Source organism: Arachis duranensis, chromosome 8, assembly GCF_000817695.3.
Source record: "Arachis duranensis cultivar V14167 chromosome 8, aradu.V14167.gnm2.J7QH, whole genome shotgun sequence".
Lineage (NCBI taxonomy): Eukaryota > Viridiplantae > Streptophyta > Magnoliopsida > Fabales > Fabaceae > Arachis > Arachis duranensis.
In genome coordinates this window covers 26,544,115-26,565,104 of record NC_029779.3, presented here as the reverse complement: position 1 = coordinate 26,565,104, position 20,990 = coordinate 26,544,115, and the positions used below count along the sequence as shown (strand labels likewise).

The 20,990-nt window shown below is 34.3% G+C and overlaps 2 protein-coding genes across 4 annotated transcripts; both read right to left on the bottom strand.

Moving 5' to 3' along the window:
* Positions 1 to 988: 988 nt before the first annotated feature.
* LOC107461709 (LOB domain-containing protein 1-like) lies at positions 989 to 2,688 on the bottom strand. Its single transcript, XM_016080252.3, has 2 exons — positions 2,392 to 2,688; positions 989 to 1,861 (listed from the first exon to the last, which is right to left on the bottom strand). The coding sequence occupies exons 1-2, from the start codon at positions 2,623 to 2,625 to the stop codon at positions 1,460 to 1,462; spliced, it is 636 nt and encodes a 211-aa protein (XP_015935738.1). The 5' UTR covers positions 2,626 to 2,688; the 3' UTR covers positions 989 to 1,459.
* Positions 2,689 to 6,559: 3,871 nt separating this feature from the next.
* Positions 6,560 to 14,750, bottom strand: LOC107461708 (carbamoyl-phosphate synthase large chain, chloroplastic). 3 transcript variants are annotated; one of them, XM_016080251.3, is made up of 7 exons: positions 14,638 to 14,750; positions 13,711 to 13,932; positions 13,470 to 13,627; positions 10,605 to 12,166; positions 9,494 to 10,186; positions 7,335 to 8,895; positions 6,560 to 6,996 (listed from the first exon to the last, which is right to left on the bottom strand). In XM_016080251.3, exons 4-6 carry the CDS (start codon positions 11,943 to 11,945, stop codon positions 7,390 to 7,392), a joined length of 3,540 nt encoding a protein of 1,179 aa, XP_015935737.1. In that variant the 5' UTR covers positions 11,946 to 12,166; positions 13,470 to 13,627; positions 13,711 to 13,932; positions 14,638 to 14,750; the 3' UTR covers positions 6,560 to 6,996; positions 7,335 to 7,389. The 3 variants fall into 3 exon arrangements, with proteins under 3 accessions (XP_015935737.1, XP_052109039.1, XP_052109038.1); XM_052253079.1 differs by having other exon boundaries at positions 13,470 to 13,584; XM_052253078.1 differs by having other exon boundaries at positions 13,711 to 13,935; positions 14,638 to 14,746.
* Between the last annotated feature and the right edge of the window lie 6,240 nt (positions 14,751 to 20,990).

Sequence of the window (20,990 nt, the reverse complement as noted above, 5' to 3'; positions counted from 1 at the left end):
GTTGGTTGAGTTTAATTATTGAATCAAGGGAGCTTTTCCAATTTAGCTTTATGCTAGCGATTGACTGTTCTACTCTTCATAATCATATATTAACATGGGGTTGAAAGTGAAACAAAGTTACAAATCGCTCTCAAGTAATATTCTCTTTTGTGGCATAACTATTTATTTTTATGTTGAATAATAAAAAATTAAAAGTCCATAATTTTAATTTATATTGGTCAGTATTAATACTTTTAGTCCAACCACTTAACATTATACTTTTAACTAATATTTTTAATATTATTAATTAATTATTAAATAAAAATAAAATTTTTCAATATATGCTTGATTGTTGTTGAGCCTTACATCTTGATGTCTTTGTTTGCCTAGCTAGCTAGGGTGGTAGTGATTGACAGTTTATCTACAAATGAAATTTTTGGGTTCTGGTAGAAACTACAACGAATCCAAAGCCACGTGGTCCAAAGCTACATACTTTAACATGAAAATTGAAGCATTTATGAGAGACCATTTTCTTTAGTGACTAATTATAGCAGGTTACCAAAACGGGTTACTCGTTTCAATTGATATATAATATACTACGATTAGAAGATAATTTTTTAAATTATTTTTAATATCTTTTTCTTATATAAAATATTTAAAATATATTTTATTTTAATAATTAATAATATATATTATTTTTAAATTCAATTCAAGAATACATATTAATAATAAGACTAAACACGCTAATAGATGATGATATTTAGGTGTGTTTTAACCTATTTAGAAAAAAAAATTTTATTTTTTATTAAAACATGGTCGGATATACAAAAAAACACTCATGCCGAATACAGAATGAGTATCAATACGTATCATGTCCAAAATGTGTCAGAAACACGACAAATCAAGAAAGTGTCCATGCTTCATACATAATATATTTCCCATCTTTTATTCAATATTCCAATAAGCTAAGAAATTAAAATCCACAATAATCTAGCTTGTGAGACCCATTTCATTTCTTTGCCTTCTTAGCTTGCACATACAAACAGAACAAGCCAACAAGTGTAATTGGATAACTTTATTTTTTATGTTTGAAAACAACTTATATATATATAATCAAAAGCTTATTAGCTTTTGGGAAAATAAAATAAATAAAGGAGGCCAGGCATTTTTCCTCATGATAAGTTGCTTCCAAGTGCCTAAATCCAAAGTTACACTCCTTAATTAGCTGCTTACTCCGTCCAAAATATTCTTCTTCCTCACAAACAGAACTAATTAACCTAACTAGCTACGAAGTCAAAGTTACCTTTTTCTTTATTAGCTCTAGCTACTTAATTTTGATAAATGATTAACATTCCTTCAACTTCTCCTTAGGAGATTGTCATCGGAACATTAAAAAATTTGGTACATTTATAACTCAATGTAATTGGATATAAATTATATATCAAAGTACATTGAATTATTAACGTAACAAATTCATATTTTAAAACGTAGTGATATGGTCATGTCCAAAAAGCTCCCACATGGAGTTGAGGCTAGTGTTGTTGTCGTCAAAGAAGTTGAGATTATTGTTGATGTGAGGAGGGCTTGCAATGAAGTTATCCACGGATTGTTGCGGTGACGGTGGCGGTTCTTGTGTGGTGGCGGTAGCCTTATTATTAGCCTCCGCCATTTGCATGTAAAGAAGAGCCACCATATTGGCCTGTTGAAACTGCATGTTGGCAATCTCAGCTTGAGCCTTCGCTAACTGTGCTTGAAGCTCATTCACTTGCGTCTGAAGCTGGCAAATGGCGCCGGCGCAACCGTAGACCGGATCTCTTATCCTTGCACCTGCTTCATAAACCATGCTTGTTACTGCATCAGCTCTTTGACTCTCCGGAAGTTCCTGCAAATAATTATTTTACAATTTTAATATTCAAAATGTTTTAATAACAACAAAATAGTTAGAATTTTTCTTATTTAATAATTAATAAAGTTTAAATGAAACAAGTTCTGACTTTTTTTTTTTTTTACTTAAGAATTAAGGCCCACCATCACCACAAGCTAAATTATTAGGTAGTTGAAAATGATATGAAATAATTAATTTGAGGCATTGTAATAACGTAACGCTTTGGATGGGACTTATAATAAGAAAAAGAACGTTTTCATTGACCAACAAATGGTTTACTTTTTAGGTACATAAACTACTGTGTATACAAGACTATATAAAATAAAAGTGATAACATCTAGAATTTAGATTATTCAAAAATATAGCTAGTTTGAAGGAACATTAAAAATTAGGCAATTGAAGACATAATAATCTTATCTTCTACTTGTCCTCTTGGACACGGAAATAACAATAAAAAAATTGTCATAAAAAATATTAAAATTATTATTTTTATTACTAATGTTGTAATGTAAAATGCAAATAAGAACCTGCAAAAACTTGATGATGTTGCTGGCTCCAAAGACTCTATGAGCGGTGGTGAACTTGGCAGGTTCAGTTGGAGGAAAATAAGGGGCCAACACACATTTCTCCGCACACCTCCGCCGAAGAATTTTACAAGCAGCGCAAGGACTCATTATCACTTGCGGCGGAGGTGGAAGAGAAGATGAGGATGTTGGAGACTGAGAAGAAGAAATAGGGGTATTTGTGTCACTTGCCTCCATTCTGTTTTTGTTTTTGTGGTTTGGATAATTGGTGTGTGTTGTGGTGGGAAGGCAAAGGCAGAGACTAAAGGCAGTTATATATAGGGGAAGAGAGTGCGTCATGAGAAAGAAAAACGACGTCAGCGTTGAAATTAGTTATGAGTAGTGACGTGGCTGCGCGCCCTCTTTTCCCACTTCTCCTCTTCGTTAGGTGTTTGGATTTTGATGTCTCTTTGTCTTTTTCTTTGAAAACCTCTCTTCCCATCTTTGAATAACTAACCCATTCTCTCTACTCTCTTTTTTCCTTTACTTATTTTCATTTCATATCAATTTTGGGATTAATAATAATAACGGCAACTAATAACATGTTGACACATGCAAAAAATCTTTGTACTCAATAGTAGTAATAGTAATAGGAAAAATACCCTGGTATTATGCCTAACATGCTGCCCAAATCCACTTTTGATTTTCATGTGATAAAATATATATATTAAAAATGAGTTAAATTATAAATATATTTATACATAATAATTAATTTTAATATTTAAATAATATTTTTGATAAAAAATGGAACCTATGAAGGAATAAGAAACATGTCCTATTTGTATTCCTCCAGCTTTATTGGACTTAAATCATGCATGATAATTCCAATCCTAAAGCTATAAGTAGTTTTATTTTTATGAAAAGAATACAATAAAAAAGTCAAAATTAGTAGAGAAGACTGTTGACTACAGTGTCTACTCATACAGTACCGTCCATTTTTGTTTGTCTACCTAATAATTTCCCCCATCCGTTCATATATAATAGGCAACTAAAACCTTCAATAATGTGCAGATCTAAATCTTTTACCTTTTAAAAAGAAAATCTGGTAAATTGAAATAAATGTTGTACTAGTTGTATGAATCTCATACTAGATAGTGTTTTTATTGTACTGTGTGGTCCACACACACTACATTCACACAAACAAAACTACTAGTAGTTGTGGTTAACATCTTGTACTTGTGCCATGTGGCTCAAGTTTGAACATGTTAGATTTCAGGTAGAGTTATTGGGATTGCTGCCACCACTGAGACAAATATGCTGAATATAGATACATACTTATCTTAATTTTTTTCTTTATTGTTATTATTTTTGTTCAAGACAATGCTATGTTTCTACTCTCTTAACTACCTCACGATAAATTGGTCACACAGAGAAATTTATTATATATTTCTGTGTCCGCATTCGTGTGCAGTGTTAATATTAGCCCACAAGGTGGGTGGAGAACCGTTCACCTCGTTGAACACACCCATCTAAATTCAAAGGATTATTGTTATTATTGTTACTAGCTAGTGTATTGTTAATAATGTACAATAGTTAAAATTCTTATTTATATACTAATCCTAACTAATCTGTTAACCATATCCGTAGATAACTAAATAATTGTAGATAAGTTTGAAGTGAAAGCATTGAGACTATTTACCTATGCAGGGTTCAGTGTTCAAGTCAGAGTAACATTATCATAATCAAAATGCTATTAATTAACAGTAATATATACTATCTGTAAATAAAGTTAGTCACTAGTGAATTATTGCATATTTTTAGCATTTCATAAATTTTTTCATTATACTGCTGAAACAAGTTTGATTGTTAGTATATGATAAATTTGATTAATTATTCTAGTAACAGATTATTTAGTTAATAAAATATCAATCAACATATATAAATAAATACAAATAAATAATAATTAATTTGGTGACTGATTTTTTTATGTGTAGATAATATTTTTTATTAACTAATTAATCATTGTGATTTTTGAACTATTGAAACATAAACACATTATATACTACACCAATATTCTATAATATATAATTACTCAATGCTCTCTTCAAGTTCTAAAATTAGTACTTGTTAGTTCTTAAAATAATTGAGGGTGGGAAAAAATTAAATGGGTTTATCTTAATTTCGAATGATAAAGTTTTCCACAAGTTAGAAAAACTAAAATTATTATTTCAACTTTGCGGTGGAAGCAGTTGGACTTTTGTAATTTGTAAACAATTTTTCTTTCCCATTGGCTCTATGATCTTGGCTAGAGTCATTTGCGTGTTGACCTTAACAACAACAACATTAGCCAACTTCGCTTTATGGTTTACTCCTACTACATAACACTGTAACCTTTTTTTTCCTTTTAGGTCCATACAACTATACTTTTTCCATAACAAAGTCACTCCACCCCTCTTCTACGTAAAATAATTGGATATGAAAAATGTGGACACACTCCAATTGGATAATGGTACATTCTTTATGGCACGAATGTGACATTTGCTTAAACCCGTTTTAGATTAATCACAAATGTTTAGATAGTAATATTAGCTGGCTAAGAAGGCAACATCTCTATAGTGTGAAAAACAGAAAAATAGATAGGGGTCAGTCACAGTACAATGTGACACCAGGGTAAATAAGAAACAAGTACTATATAGTCATATATATGTGAATGTGATCATTACATTATTAGCCAACTAAATGAATGTAAATGCTATAAATGAAAGGTTGCATCTAACCAGTCAAAATTGCAAGTTCCACCCCGAACTATTATTATTAGTTGATAGGTGGGGGTCCCTAATTAGTCCCTACCTTGCATTCATCATAATAATAGTAATAACCTGTCCTGCCATGCAAGGAATATAAAGAAATCATGTTGAATAACGGTCCTACTAACACTAGTACATTATTTATAACATGTTTGTCCTTGTAAATTATGAGTGCATTTATTATTAGTTACTGCCTTTCATCCTCATGCATCTGCTTCTTAATAAATGCAAACTCCATGTAGCCATTTTTGGTTGGACTTTGATCATCTTAATTAAACCGTGATCAACAAGGCATCTACAAACTAGAAGAATAGAGAGAGAGTTGTGCGATCAAGACCGTGATCAGAAACATTCTCAAGACTTGACCTAAAATTCCAAAACCATATTGGTCAAGGGAAATATTATTCGACTCCTTAATTACGGATACAAATATATGATGTATGATGAACATAATATTATTCCAAAGCTTTTTTTTTGTTTTAGCATAATATCAGTTAAATGAATTGATGGTTCAAGCTTCAAGGCCAAAAGAAAAAAAGAAGAAAAAAAAACTGAATTTCTAGTAAGAACTTAAAGTCAATTTAATATGCTAAATTTGTAGTGGGTGAAAGTTGTCAAAATTAGAAAGACTTAAGCTTATGTATAGTTCTATGTTAGTGCTCTAGAAACGGTAGCATTAGGCCCACGCGATTACAAGTTCCTCTAAATTGCTAGCAGTTACCCACTTAGACCGTTGATTGAAAAAGAAAACAGGGACAAGAGTAAGCCGAAAATAGTTTGCTATTTATTTTTTGTAATAACTCTCCCTGGCGAGGAGGAGTTCTATTAGTTTACTCAATTCCAAGTTCTTTATTTCTCACCTTTCTTTTGAAAATGAAATTTATTTATTGTTCTTAAATGTCCTTTTAGTCATTAGAGCTACATGAGATAACCCCAGTTGATATTAAATAGCTAAAGTTCAACAAGTGCTTAAAAGATTATTGAATTACTTGCAAGTCCAATGCCATCAACATTCGCCTACAAAATCTGACAAGAGAAAGTCAAAAGCTATTGCAGGATCCAGTAATTTGCAGCACACAAACTCATCTTTGGTCCAAACGGCATTTTGGTCATTAAGCTCCATTAGACATCTGAAGTCCATTTTTGTAATGAAAAAAAGGAACTAATAATATGTTGATCAGGCATCAAATTAGAGGCTAACTTCAACCGGATTAATGTACATGATACTGACTGAAAGTTGAAACATTTTTTCTTGCAATCTCTATTGCATCAATCAAAGGCATAGCTTCAAAATCTAAAATCATAAACTTAAGGTCAAGGATCATGGATGCATACTCGACACCTCCATTAACTAATACAAGAGAAGAGAAGAATACAAAAGGAGATTAAAAACCATACAATTGATTCCATACATTCACATTTATTAGCTTTAGGCATGTACACACTCTTCAGAGTCTATAGTTTGAGACTTTAGTGTGTCGCTTGATAAGGGTAAGCAACATCACACTAGGTGTGGCATTTGTTATATTAAAATGATTAATTACAAATAAGTTGAATCCAGCATGTTACAAAAGCTTTTGCAAAACATGACAACTGCTTTTATGAGGAGTCAGGTCAAGATACTACAAATCGAAAACTTTACCATCAAAAAAGGAGTAAAGGACTGCTCTATGCGGAGGAGTTGGGAACAGGGTCAACATACTACATGTCCTTTCATATTTGTTTTCGTCTGTTTTGATTCTACAAATGAAAGCATCTCAATCCAAATACAATTGCCACTCTCCCAAATTGAGCAAGATGTGATGTACAATCTCACAAGAATCTGCAACAGAATTTTAACCACAGTCAATGTATAATGAAGTAGATCAGTCCAAAATTACCAAACACAATAGAAGACTCTTCAAGTTCATTTTAATTCAAGAGAGAAAGTAACGATACAAACTATGGAGATAGTTTTTAACTCAAAAGTTACAATAAACCTTAACATGAAATTCTTATTTCTCTTTATAAATGGTGATATGATGTGTTGGAAGTACATTTTAGCAACCTTAATTACATATGAAACTAAATAAAACCAAAAGTATCCATATATTCATTTCAAGCTCAGAATATGCCACACATCCCGAATTATATCAAATATTAAGGAAAAACGAAGCTTACTGGTATCTATCACATAGCCACTTCGGAGAGAAAGAGGCTGCCTGCAAAACTATTCTCACTCTTTACGCTCAATGAAGTCCTGAAGAGCAATCATTTTGATAGAATTGGACTTCAAACTCTTTATTGCTTCAGCAGTTGCTATAGCTCCGTTAACCGTTGTGACAATAGGAACCTTGTAATCCAAAGCCATCCTTCTCAGAGCTAAACCATCTATCCGATCAAGTGCATCACCAGAGCTCGTTATCACCATCAGCTGAATGTCTCCATTGGCAATCATGTCACCAGCATGAGGCCTACCTTCATGCATCTTCAGCACTCTCTCAGCTGGGATATTAGCTGATTCAAGAGCATGAGCCGTTCCAGAAGTAGCAACAATCTTAAAACCAGCCTCGACGAAGGTCTTTGCGATCTTCTCAAGGTGAGGCTTCGTTAAATCATTTAAGCTAATGAACACAATACCAGAAGTTGGTAACTTCTGGCCGGCAGCAATTTGAGCCTTAGCAAATGCAGTATTATACAGAGAGTCAATACCCATGACCTCACCAGTACTTCGCATCTCAGGACTTAGAAGCACATCACAGCCTGCAAATTTTGAAAAGGGAAGAACAGCTTCCTTGACGGACACATATTTAGGAATGACCTCTTTTGTGAACTCTATATCATAGAGAGACTTTCCAGACATGACAAGGGAAGCATATTTAGCCAATGGGTGGCCTATTGCTTTTGATACAAATGGGACAGTGCGAGAAGCACGAGGGTTGGCCTCAAGCAAAAATACCTCCTCTGAATTATTAATTGCATACTGACAGTTCATGAGCCCACAGACATTCAGTCGTTTCGCCAATTTTTCAGTCCATGACCTGATTGTCTCCAAGCAAGAAGATGGAACAGTTCTTGTGGGAATAGAGCAGGCAGAGTCACCGGAATGTACCCCAGCCTGTTCAATGTGCTCCATTATCCCACCAATGACCACATTGCCATGTGAGTCAGCCAGTGCATCAACGTCAATCTCAATGGCATCAGATAAATACTTGTCAATTAATACAGGGCGTTCTGGATCCACCTCAACAGCAGTTTCAAGATAAGTCACAAGTTTATCATCACTATAAACAATCTCCATTGCTCGACCTCCCAGAACATAGGAAGGGCGAACAACAACTGGGTATCCAATCTCTTCCGCAATGGCAAGTGCATCTTTTTCACTCCTGGCAATTCCTCCTTTTGGCTGTTCAATCTTTAATTCATTGAGCATCACATTGAACCTTTCTCTGTCCTCAGCAGCATCTATGGAATCAGGGGATGTTCCCCAAATGCGTACATGACCAAGCCCACTGGCACATGCTGGCTTGTGTTCATCCAGGTATTGTTGTATGGGGAGAGACAATTTCAATGGTGTTTGACCTCCAAATTGCACAATGATACCATCAGGCCTTTCCAAGTCAATAATGTTCAGAACATCTTCAACAGTTAAGGGTTCAAAGTATAGACGATCACTGGTGTCATAATCTGTAGAGACTGTCTCAGGATTTGAATTCACCATGATTGTCTCATATCCTGCATCCTACAAATATAGAGAGAGACAGAGAACAGGAAGATTAATCATTTTAAAAGCATCTGCCAAACCAAAAGCCAGGACAGATACCAAGCCAATAGACAGTTGTCATCATGATATTGAAACTGTTTTCATAAATAATTAATGTTTTCATATCATTACTAATTAGGTCATACAATTTTTCTTTTTTTTCTTCTTTTTTCATTTACATTTAGGGTATTTATTTAATATCTTTTATGTAGTTTTTGATACAAGTCACTGCAAAAAAAAAAAAAAGACAGTTCACTACAAAAAGATTGATTGACGGAATTTTTATTTTTACCAACAGATTTCAATTATTGACGAATTTCGTCCCTTAATAGAAACTTTATTGGCAATATTTTTTTACCACTGATTATCAAATCCATCAATATATTACAATTCATCAGCTTTACTCTCAAGTTAACAGTTTTCACTTTTAGAGAGAAAAAAATGAAGCAAGCAGAGAGATAAAGAAGAGTTATGTATTCTCTTTTTAATTGGTTTCTGAGACACAAATTTGCAACCAATAAAGCAGGGATATTCAAATCTGTGGAATTTAATCAACATAAAATAGAAGAAAACACACCTGAAGAGAAAAGGATGCATGACAACAGCAATAGTCGAACTCAATCCCTTGGCCAATTCTATTTGGTCCACCACCCAAAATTAAAACCTTCTTTCTTTTAGTGGGAGCTGATTCACACTCAAAATCATAAGAGGAATACATATAAGGAGTATTAGCTTCAAATTCTGCAGCACAGGTATCAACTCGCTTATATGCTGGAGTAACACCCAGAGACAGTCGCCTGAACCGAACTTCCTTCTCAGCAGATTTAGTTGCAAATGCTATCTGTTTATCACTAAACCCTCTTTTCTTAACCTCGTAGAAATCAACATTTGTCAAATCAGACAAATTGTGGGACATCAAGAAATTTTCCACATCAACTAGCTCCTTGAGCTGAGCGAGAAACCATTTGTCAATATAACTCAGCTCGAAAATTTCATTAATGCTCATGCCTTTTTTCATTGCAGCATATATGGCATGGATGCGTTCAGGGTTAGGAACTCGAAGACTATACTTCAATCGTTCCCAGTCATAGTCCAACTCTTTCACTTTTGAACAACCCCATCCAGGGTATCCGTGTTCCAGTGAGCGGACAGCTTTTTGAAAGGACTCTTGGAAGGTTCTACCTACAGCCATTGCCTCACCAACAGACTTCATCTGCGTTGTCAATATTGGCTTTGAACCAGGGAACTTTTCAAAAGCAAACCGAGGAATCTGAAATATAAATAATCATGGCAGAAAAGTACATATGAGATTAAGAAACAAGTTTGAATAAAAATTATCGAACATACAACAAAACAGATATGGTCAATGATTCATCAAGATAATACTGAAATTTGATAACCTAGCATAAATGTTGGTTTATCAGATTACAGATCTGTGACTAGCTGATGCAAAAAAAACTTCAAGATAAACTACAAGGCAGGAAGATTCAGAACTTTAAATACACTATATCAACAACCGAGACTTTTTCTACAAGCATATAAGGGATGCAATAATGCTGCCGAAGAAACTAATAAAATAGAAGCCCTCGACATAAATAGAATTTACATTAGTTCTGCTGTAAATGTTCAACAACCAAACTACATTCAGAAGTGAAAATGCATGATGAAATTATCAACGAGTCACTAACCTTTGTAACCACATAATCTATGGAGGGCTCAAAACTAGCCGGTGTCTTTTTTGTTATATCATTTGGGATTTGATCCAGTGAATAGCCTACGGACAACTTTGCTGCCATTTTTGCTATCGGAAATCCGGTAGCCTTCGACGCCAGGGCCGAGGACCTTGAGACTCTTGGATTCATCTCGATCACCATCACCTCACCATTCACAGGGTTGACAGCAAACTGCACATTGGATCCCCCACATTCCACCCCAATCTCTCTAATTATAGCAATGGAGTAATCTCGAAGGCGCTGATACTCCTTATCGGTAAGGGTCTGTGCAGGTGCAACAGTGATTGAGTCACCGGTATGAACTCCCATAGGATCAATATTCTCAATGGAACATATAATAACCACATTGTCAGCCAAGTCCCTCATAACCTCAAGCTCATACTCCTTCCACCCCAACAAGGACTTCTCAATTAAAACCTGACTAGTCAAACTAGCAGCAATCCCAGCCTTGCAAATCTCCTCAAACTCTTCCCTATTGTATGCAATCCCACCACCCGTTCCACCTAACGTAAAAGCAGGCCTAATGATCAACGGAAACTCGCCAATCTCATTGGCAATTTCCATACACTCCCTAATGGTGGTTCCTATCCCGGAAGGCGGGGTCTTAATCCCTATGTTCTTCATAGCCTGCTTAAACAAATCCCTATCCTCAGCCTTCTTAATAGCCTCCAGCTTCGCCCCAATCAATTCCACACCGTATTTTTCCAAGGCGCCGCTCTCAGAGAGCGCCACAGCGAGGTTGAGGGCAGTTTGGCCACCCATGGTGGGAAGCAGAGCGTCGGGGCGCTCAGCTTCGAGAACCTGCTCAACCAATTCGGGGGTCATAGGGGTAACATAGGTCCTATCAGCCATATCAGGATCAGTCATTATAGTAGCAGGGTTCGAGTTTATTAGAATAACTTCATACCCTTCTTCTTTGAGAGCCTTGCATGCTTGCGTTCCACTGTAATCGAACTCACACGCTTGACCAATCACGATTGGTCCAGCTCCAAGGATCAGGATCTTCTTTATGTCCATCCGTTTTCCAACCTTTGTGGCGGTGTCAGCAGCGGGAACGGGAGCAGCAACAGCTGCTGCGGCGGCAGTAGAGGACACATGGCGGTTTTCGTTAGAACAGAAAATGGAGTTCCTTTTACCATAGGTTGTAGGAAGGGGGAAGAAACGGGTTCGGAAGGTTGTTTTCGGAGCAAAAAGTTTAAAGTGAGAAGAAGAAGTGGAGGAGGAGAAGGAAGGGGAATGGGAGAGGCAGGTGAGAGGGAGTTTGTCGAGGTGGGTAATACAGTGTCCCATTCCCATTAGGGTTCCGACGGAGGAAGGAGGCGGAGAGAGAAAGAGGGTTTAGGGTTTTGGAGAGAGTGAACTGGAAGTGTGTGGAGCGCTCAAATTGAAATGATGATGCCAACTTTTTTTTTCCCCTTTCTTTCTTTTTTTAGTGGGTTCTGTCTTTGTCTCTTTGATGGTGCTCCGTCGCCGTCAAGAATTGATTCTGGAACAGCTAGCTACAAATTTGTTGGTACCTGTCCATTAATTTAAAAATTATATTATCATTTATATAAGTATAACTTGAATAATTGAGGTTAGCTTTTAAACTCCTAAGCATATATTATTAAGCATATTTATAAAATATAAATACTATTATGTATTTTAATATATTGTGTGTCATTTTAAAAAAGGTTAATATTTTAGTAGAAAAATAATTATATTAATTAAATTACAACACAAAAAACAAATATGACTCGTATACCAAACATTTTTTACATCTGTACAAAGATACAATTGTTATTAATTAATTATATATTTAAATTTTTTAATTAACGAAAATAATAAATCCGTATATAATTGTTAAAAAAAATACCAATGTGAAAACACTATTTATTAAAAAAGATGTACACACAGTTAGAATAAAAAAAAATAATCACTTAATACATTTTTTTTAGATATCTATTAATAAATTCATAAATATATTTTATCTTTTATTGTAATATGTCCTCTTCCACCGAAATTTTAAATAAAATAAAAAATATCTGAATTATTATCTACTATGATAATAGTTAAGACTGTGTTTTATTTATTTGTTTAATTCTTCCATAAAAAAAAGCTATACAATATCTAAACATAAAAAGACAAAAGTACTCCCTACAAAATTAGTCCTAATAATACACCACCATCATCAAGTACACAAATCATCAAAAAAAATAAAAAAATAAAAATTAATTATATGTGAGATCAAATATATTTTTTCATTCTATAAAAAAATCATTATTAATACAATAAATAATAATTATAAGAAAAATAGTGAACTAGGGAAAAGCAAAGAATTTTGATATGATCCAATCTTCACATGTTTCTGGGATCTCTCTGCCTATTTGAAAGAATTCACAATAAAAAAAAAAATCATATACTCAAAATCACATAAGAGACTAATAATATACTTAAATTTAAAGCTTTTGTAACAAAAAAATCATATTAGCCATTCTATGTATCATTTTACTCTAATCATTAAATTTTTACAACTATTATACAGAAAATCATCAAATCACATTCAGAGAACACCTGAGTTTTCCTAGTTTCAAGATACAAAATCAAAATAAATTGAAAAAATAAAATAAATGCAACCATTTTCTTAATTGAAACAAAACTACCAAGTACAATAGAAATTCAAAATCTTATGCATAGGAAACACAGATGAAATACATTATAAGATTCAGCGAACTTTATAAAGATGAATGAGTTTAAACCAATCAAACATTTAACAGATAACACTAAAAAATTCTCTTCCCTAATATAATGTCAATAAATCAATAAAAATATTTGCCATACCCTGAGTTGTGAGGTGCCTATTGAGCATACTGTTCATATTTACTTCTCCTATAGCTCCACCCATTATGCTAATGAGGAAAAGCCTTCCATCAAAGTTTAAGCTGTCCAGGTTTCGCTGAAGGTACAATCCCACAATTTGATCTATATGACATCAAAACCTATAACAATACAGGCAGTGGCAACTGATATAGAAGCTTCAGTTATTGCACAAATCAATTACAAAAGTTAGAGAATGATATACCTTTCTCTCCTATTTCTTCCTTCACTCGTGCAACGGAGTCTCTGTCTTATAATTGATGACAACATCAGCTCCAAGATCCCTACAGGCAGATAGTTTTTCCTCCCTGCCTGAAATTCAATTTAGGATCTAGACAAAATTCTGTTCCTGCTAACTATGTTGTTTGTTCCAATCTGGTCAACTTTATCTTCTTGGAATATAAACCAATTGGAGTTTGTGAACAGACTACTGTCCAAAAGAAAAAGTATTATGTTCACTTAAAAATTTTGCATCATAGTGATAAAGGTAGCTTCACAAAAGAGAACTGATGCATTTATAAATATGAAAAAAGAAAGCTATTAGATCACGTTTCAGATTGAGCAACAACAATGTGTTTTCTTTCGTCAAACTTTATCAATTTTAATTTTTGAATTACACACATGCAAAGATAGAACTAAGCATAGAACTTAAATTAAACTACATTGCAACAATATCATTAATCAGAACAGCATAGAACGCTTTACTTACAATATACTCATTTAAAAATGCTTATTAAAACAAATCAATAAAGGACCTTAAGAAATACTAATATTGTTGCCTATTAAAATGCTTTACTTACAATGATAACTATGCAAAAATGGAATAAATCAGGCTGCTTCTATTTAACCTCAAACATGCATTTAGCCATTAACTTGTTAGTTATAAAGCTGCTATTTTATTTGCAGTTGCCATTTTCATACATAACCACAACAAAGTACTAACTTGAACACTACAAAATGGACAATTAAGATCACATTTTGACATCATCTATGTATATATCTTGAGACAAACTAAACCAACTTTTCTATCACCACGGTCGTTGCAATTTAAAATGATGGACAACTTTGAAAAATGAAATGCAAAAGAACTGAAAATCGACAAAAAGAGTTTGTATGTAATGTATCAAATTACCCTCTAAAATCAGCATTAATTCATTTGATGATTAAAATCTTATACCATGTCAGATCACCATACAATGCTTCTGCAAGACTGCAAATTGTGCGTGGCTATGATGTCTTTGAAACCGCCATAATATAAAGCAATTCATTATTGATCACTATCTCTGTGTATTTTCTTTGATTGCAAGAAATTATGTAAGAAAAATGATGCCTACAATTATATAAGAAATTATGACTTTAGTAGCAAATATATTCTAGAGCAAAAATGTTAAATTGATGAGTGAAAAGAAATCATGTATATTTTTGTAAGAAATCATGTATATTTTCTTCACATCCTAGTTTGCCTTCTTACCTTACATAAATTTTGAGATTGAAAAGAAAACAAATAAATAAATAAGCAATAAAGAGAGAGCACAATCTAAAAATAAATCCAAATCAAGCATTGGGCAAAGGTTAACAATAGTGAAGGATAATAGTATCATACTCACACATGACCTCAATCCAAAAATCACAAAAACATATTTACATCAAAATGTAGCAATTTGCAACAAAAACTTAATCCCACAAAAGACAGTAAAATTCAAGGTTGCGAGAACTGGACCGGTTAATGAACCGGTAAGATAACTGGTTCACTGGTTTGACCAGAGTTCAACCAGTTTAAATAAATTTTAAACAAAATTATTAAAAATTAAATATATAATTTCAAATATTTAAATTCAATAATTTCTAATCTAATAAAATTTAAAATTTCACCTTTTTAACTAAACAAAACTCTAATCATCAAAAATCATAATCATCATTGTTAGTTTCAAGATTTCCATCATAGATAGGATTTTCAAAGCACAGCCACAGAAAAAATTCCATTCGTGCACTACATACTTGATGACATCTCATATCATAATAATCTTGCTTTCTTACTTACCACTACTACATGATTTATATTTCTAGGATATGAACATCATAGATATTAGGTAATCACAATTCACAACAAAACGCAAACACAGGCTTGAAAACCAGAAGGGGGGATTAAGAAAAATTATCTTGTTTAACCAGTGATTTGAATGGGCTTAACATCAGGTTTCTTAACTTCAGCCTTGGGAACAATGACAGTAAGAACACCATTCTCTATGGATATCTTCACCTGATCCATCTTGGCGTTCTCACCAACCTGAACCTCCGCATGAACTTGCCACTCACTCACCATATCAGCCATACCCAAATCAGAAAACTAGAAAACCAGCAACAGTATTATTCCAAAAAATTAGCAAATCATTTGTTGTGAATTGCGTTTACCTTATATCTATGATGTTCATGTCCTAGAAATATAGATCATGTAGTAGTGGTAAGTAAGAAAGCAAGATTATTATGATATGAGATGTCATCAAGTATGTAGTGTACGAAAACTGTGCTTTGAAAATACTATCTATGATAGAAATCTTGAAACTAACAATGATGATTATGATTTTTTATGATTAAGAGTTTTGTTTAGTTAAAGAGGTGAAATTTTAAATTTCATAAGGTTAGAAATTATTGAATTTAAATATTTGAAATTATATATTTAATTTTTAATAATTTTGTTTAAAATTTATTTAAACTGGTTGAACCTCAGTTGAATCCCGATCGAACTATTAAACCAATGAACCAGTTATCTTACCGGTTCATTAACCGGTCCGATTCTCGCAACCTTGGTTATTATGAACTTATATAATGATTCTTCTTCACACAAACAAAAGTATAGTGCATAAATGCATATAAAAGAACCTATCTCCTTATTACCTTAAGTACTTATTGTTAAGAGTTCATGTATATATACACACTAAATCAATGAAAATTTTTCTTTTCTCAATATCATTTGCCAAGAAAAGTAGTGATTCTACTAACCACTAAGCTATTGTGAGTCTAATCCAATGCACAATGTTGCTCTATAAATCAATAACAACGTAAATAATGAGGGATATCCTTAGAATTTGGAAAGCATAAAAACAACGTAAATAATCTTTGAGGGATATCCTTGGAATTTGCAAATAATCTAATGAGGGATAACCTTGGAATTTGGAAAGCACAAAAAACATAAATAATGCATTCGTTTTCATTAACAAAAAATGTAAAGACTTTCCTTTAGAATAACGGGCCTGCTACACATACAAGCCTACAAGCAAACAAGTTGGCCCAGCCCCACGCGCATGAAAGAGAGATAAGATGCCGCGTCCAACTCACGCGCTCAGCATTCGAACGGTTACGTATGGGAGACTCTTCCACTTCTTCCACTTCTTCCATTTCTCAAGGCACTTTCAAAACAACGAAACCCTCTCATTTTCGAGCGAAAATCAAGTTTCAAAATATAGAAATCGTAGTTCGAAAACTGCATCAAAATACCATCAACCTCTCTGTGAAGAAACTGAAGAAAAAACAAACCAAGAATACTAAACGTAAGTCCATTAAAATACTGTATATTTTACTTTTCTTCTACGTCGTTCTTCTAGGGTTTACTATTACTGTTGCTTCTTTGTTACACTGTTCTAAGTTATACGTCGTTCTTCTAAGTTATACGTCGTTCTTCTAAGTTCTACGTCGTTCTACATTGTTATTCTAAGTTCTCCTGCTATTTTTGTTGATTTTTGGGGGGTTTATTCCGTAGATTCGGGGGTGTAAACTGCTTAACCTTGTAATGTGGCTTGATATTGAAGCATGGTTGAGTGATATCTGACTGATATCTATATGGATGTATCTGAATAATATCTATGGGTGTATCTCACTGTAATCAATGGGTGTATCTTGTTTGACATCTTTGGGTGTATCTGAATAATATCTATGGGTGTATCTCACTGTAATCAATGGGTGTATCTTGTTTGACATCTTTGGGTGTATCTGAATAATATCTATGGGTGTATCTCACTGTTATCAATGGATGTATCTTGCGAATATGTTTGGGTGTATCTGACTCTTATATATGGATGTATCTTACTGTTATCAATGGATGTATCTTAATTGTTATCAATGGGTGTATCTGAGTCATATATATATGGGTGTATATTACTGATATCTTTGGGTGTATTTTTAGTTTCAGAGAAAATGGCAGCAAGAAACCAAACTAAAGACCTTAAATGTGCCACACATCTCCTGAATGATAAGTTCAGAAACATGACTGAGGAGAAGAAGGCGATTGTGAGGGATCTTGGATTCGGTGGGTTGATGCACATCCCACCACTGAGGGTGGATCACCAACTCTTAAGGGAGCTGGCAAAAAACTTCAAACTTGGGGAGAACAAACTGAAGACAGGATATGGTTCTTTCCAGAAACTGGGGGGGCATGTTTTGACCTTCATGGTTAAGGGCATCACAGACTACCAGGAGAAGAAGAAGAAGGCAATTAATGGCTGTCTCTTCGCCCTAATGATAATCTACTTTCATCCTTCAAAAAGCAAAGGCAAGAACAGGGCTGAAAGACCACCAAAGCCCCGGATTGCCAACTGGACTAAGGAGCAGTTGGTGGAAAGAATGAATGCAGAGAGAGAGGAAATTTTGGTGAGTAATCATAATAAGTTGGTGTATTTTATTTACCCGAATGATGCTAACTAAAATATCTCATGTTTCAGGCTGAATGCTACTAATTAAAATATCTAATGTTTCAGGGGATTGTGAAGATGGCGGAGACAAGAGAAAAAATGAAAAAAATGAAAAAAAAGAAAAAAACAAGAAATAAAAAAAACAAAAAAAAGGAAGGCGAGCTCAACATCGTCTTCGGAGACAGAAACTACTGACAGTGACACTTCTACCTCTGAGTCTGAGGCTCAAGAAGACTCGGAGGATTCGGGAATTAAACACCCCGGCAAAAAGGGGAAAAAGTAAGTACCATACTTGGGTGTAATTTATTTTTTGGTTTGGGTGTATTTTGTTTGTCCACGTTGGGTGTATGTAGCTTATTAAGCAGGGTGTGTTTCGTTTGCTGTTTTGGGTGTATATTGTATATTAAGTTGGGTGTATCTCGTGAATCCATTTGGGTGTATTTTTAGTATGTTCTAAATGACAATTGTTTGTCTTGCAGAATGGACTCAAGAAAAAGAAAGCAGAGGCAAGAGGAGTCAGATTCTGATTCAGAATCTGAATCTGAACCAAGTGATGAGTAATGTCCTGAAATTATTACTCCTTTCTTTTGGCTTCTTTATAAAGATTTTGTGTATTAACTGAGGTGTCTTTTATTGACTTATAGGAGCGAAGAATCATCACCTGGGAAGAAGGAGAAGAAAAAGAAAAAAACAAAAACAACACCAAAAGAGTAAGCACTTTTTTCATTAATATTCTGTGATAAAATTAATTTTTTATTTCTGATTGGTACTGTTTTTTTTTCCACCCAGAACACCACAAAAAAAGAAAAAAGTAGTTGTGGAGGATTCACCTCCTGAAGAAGATCAATACTTTTATGGGTACAGTACCTCGTAACCTATACTATGGTCTATCATCGTAATTATTTTTGTTAACGTCTTATTCTATGAATGTAGTGAGACATATGAAATATCGAGTGACGAACTTGATGAATTGCTAGGGGAAAACGTTCATAAATCTGCTGCAGAGGGGTATGTCTTGCTGTGCTATGTATTTGAGATTTTGGTGTCTTTTGTTTGCTAATAATTGTATCTTGTTTCGCAGGGACAACCAAGCTGACCTGCGATCGACAGAAGGTCGCTATGTGTCCTCTGAAACGTAAGAAGCTTTATTATTTAATAAAATCTTGTTATCGTGATTTGGATGTATTCTGTGAAACAATATGGGTGTGTTCTGTGCATCAAGTTGGGTGTATCTTGTTCACTAAGTTGGATGTATATTTGTTTTGAATAACATGAAATCTGTTTAGACTACCGGCTGTAAACTTGGGAAGTGATGATCCTTCCTCTCAAGGACGCACAGAACAGAGTAGTGTAAACCAGCCGTCACAGAGCATGTAATTTCTCTTTCAAATAACCGTTACTTTTCTTCTTCTAATAACTTCTACTTCTAATTCTGTATATATTTTTTTAGAAAAAAAGCCCTTTATTATTTTATTCAAGAAAAAAAAGGCAGCAAAAAAAAGCAAAAACTGCAAGTATGTAAGTTCTCAAAAAACAAAGCCCGTCTTCTTTTTGAATTGTTCGGGTGTATTTATTGACTTTCTTTGGGTGTATTTTAGGTTGAGTCCGGTTCAACAGTCAACCAGTGAGCTGGCTGATTCGAATATGATGGTTGTGAGGGAACAAACACCGTCGGAAGCGCTTGTAGTGTGAATTTTCCAAAAATATTTCAACCTTATAACCTTATTATTTTCAAATACGTTGTTAACCTTTCATTTTTCTTCTTGTTTAGAGTCCCGATCCAGGTTTTTGTGCCGGCATCCCAAAAAACCACTGAGACAGATTTTGAACCAACTCCTATGCTACAGATTGAAGGGACTAGAGAAACATAAGAAAATAGTATTGGGTGTATATTAGTTTAGTGTTTGGGTGTATATTTGCTAAGAGTTTGGGTGTATACTCTTCCTGATCGATTTTGTGCAACTGTGCAGCACTCCTGAAACCCCCAAACAACATCAAGAAACAACACCCAAGCTTCCCCCAGCTCCAACAAAAATGTAAGTTAATTAGACTAGAATCAATCTTTGCTTGTCATCCGTATATTCTTACTCTTATTCTTATACATAATGATGCAGTCATCCAGACGCCGAGGAAGCTGCTGCCCTGTTGATGATGGCACGGACAGCAAGCTATGTTCCTAAAACAGATCTGCCGATGCCATCATTCAGCCTTGGATTGACAGATTCAAGCCAGGAGGGGGCATCGACGCAAGAGACAGAAAGGAAAAAATCTCCAGAAGCTGCAACTATGCTGGAACAATTGGACAGTTTGGTCCAAAAGTTAGCAAGCAGTGCGTCAAAGGGAAAAGACGAAAGTCCACAAATTCGGAGGGAGACTGGGGGAGAAAGTTCTGCTAAGTTTGAAACACCGGGGGGAACAAATCAAATTCCGGATGATATGAAAGAAAAGTGCTACATCTGGGGGACGAGAATGAAGGAGGATGCAAAGGGCAACACTAACGAGTTTGAGGAGATATGCACTCTGACTGGCCAAGGACAGTACATTTTGATGAGAACGCACCTTGCATCCCTCCAGGCAAACAGTGATATAGAATGTCAGGTAATTTTAGACTAACATTAATGTTTTTACACCAAAGTCAACTGCAATGGTTATTAATTTAAAATTGATTTCTAGGTTGTATCTGCCATCTGCCTCATCCTAAACCAGAAAAAGGAAAAGAGGTTTCATGCACAAATATACTGTCTCCCCCCAGATATTGTGGTAAGTGTTACTTCTACGAACTTTGGGTGTATTTTATGAA

What these genes read in the sequence shown, in the direction of transcription:
- LOC107461709 (XM_016080252.3), bottom strand. Translation starts at nt 2,625, where the DNA reads ATGGAGGCAAGTGACACAAATACCCCTATTTCTTCTTCTCAGTCTCCA. An exon ending in ACATCATCAAGTTTTTGCAG is followed by an intron (nt 1,862 to 2,391) that starts GTTCTTATTTGC and finishes AATTATTTGCAG; the next exon opens with GAACTTCCGGAGAGTCAAAG.
- LOC107461708 (XM_016080251.3), bottom strand. Translation starts at nt 11,945, where the DNA reads ATGGGAATGGGACACTGTATTACCCACCTCGACAAACTCCCTCTCACC. An exon ending in TAGATTATGTGGTTACAAAG is followed by an intron (nt 10,187 to 10,604) that starts GTTAGTGACTCG and finishes TTTATATTTCAG; the next exon opens with ATTCCTCGGTTTGCTTTTGA. An exon ending in ATGCATCCTTTTCTCTTCAG is followed by an intron (nt 8,896 to 9,493) that starts GTGTGTTTTCTT and finishes CTATATTTGTAG; the next exon opens with GATGCAGGATATGAGACAAT.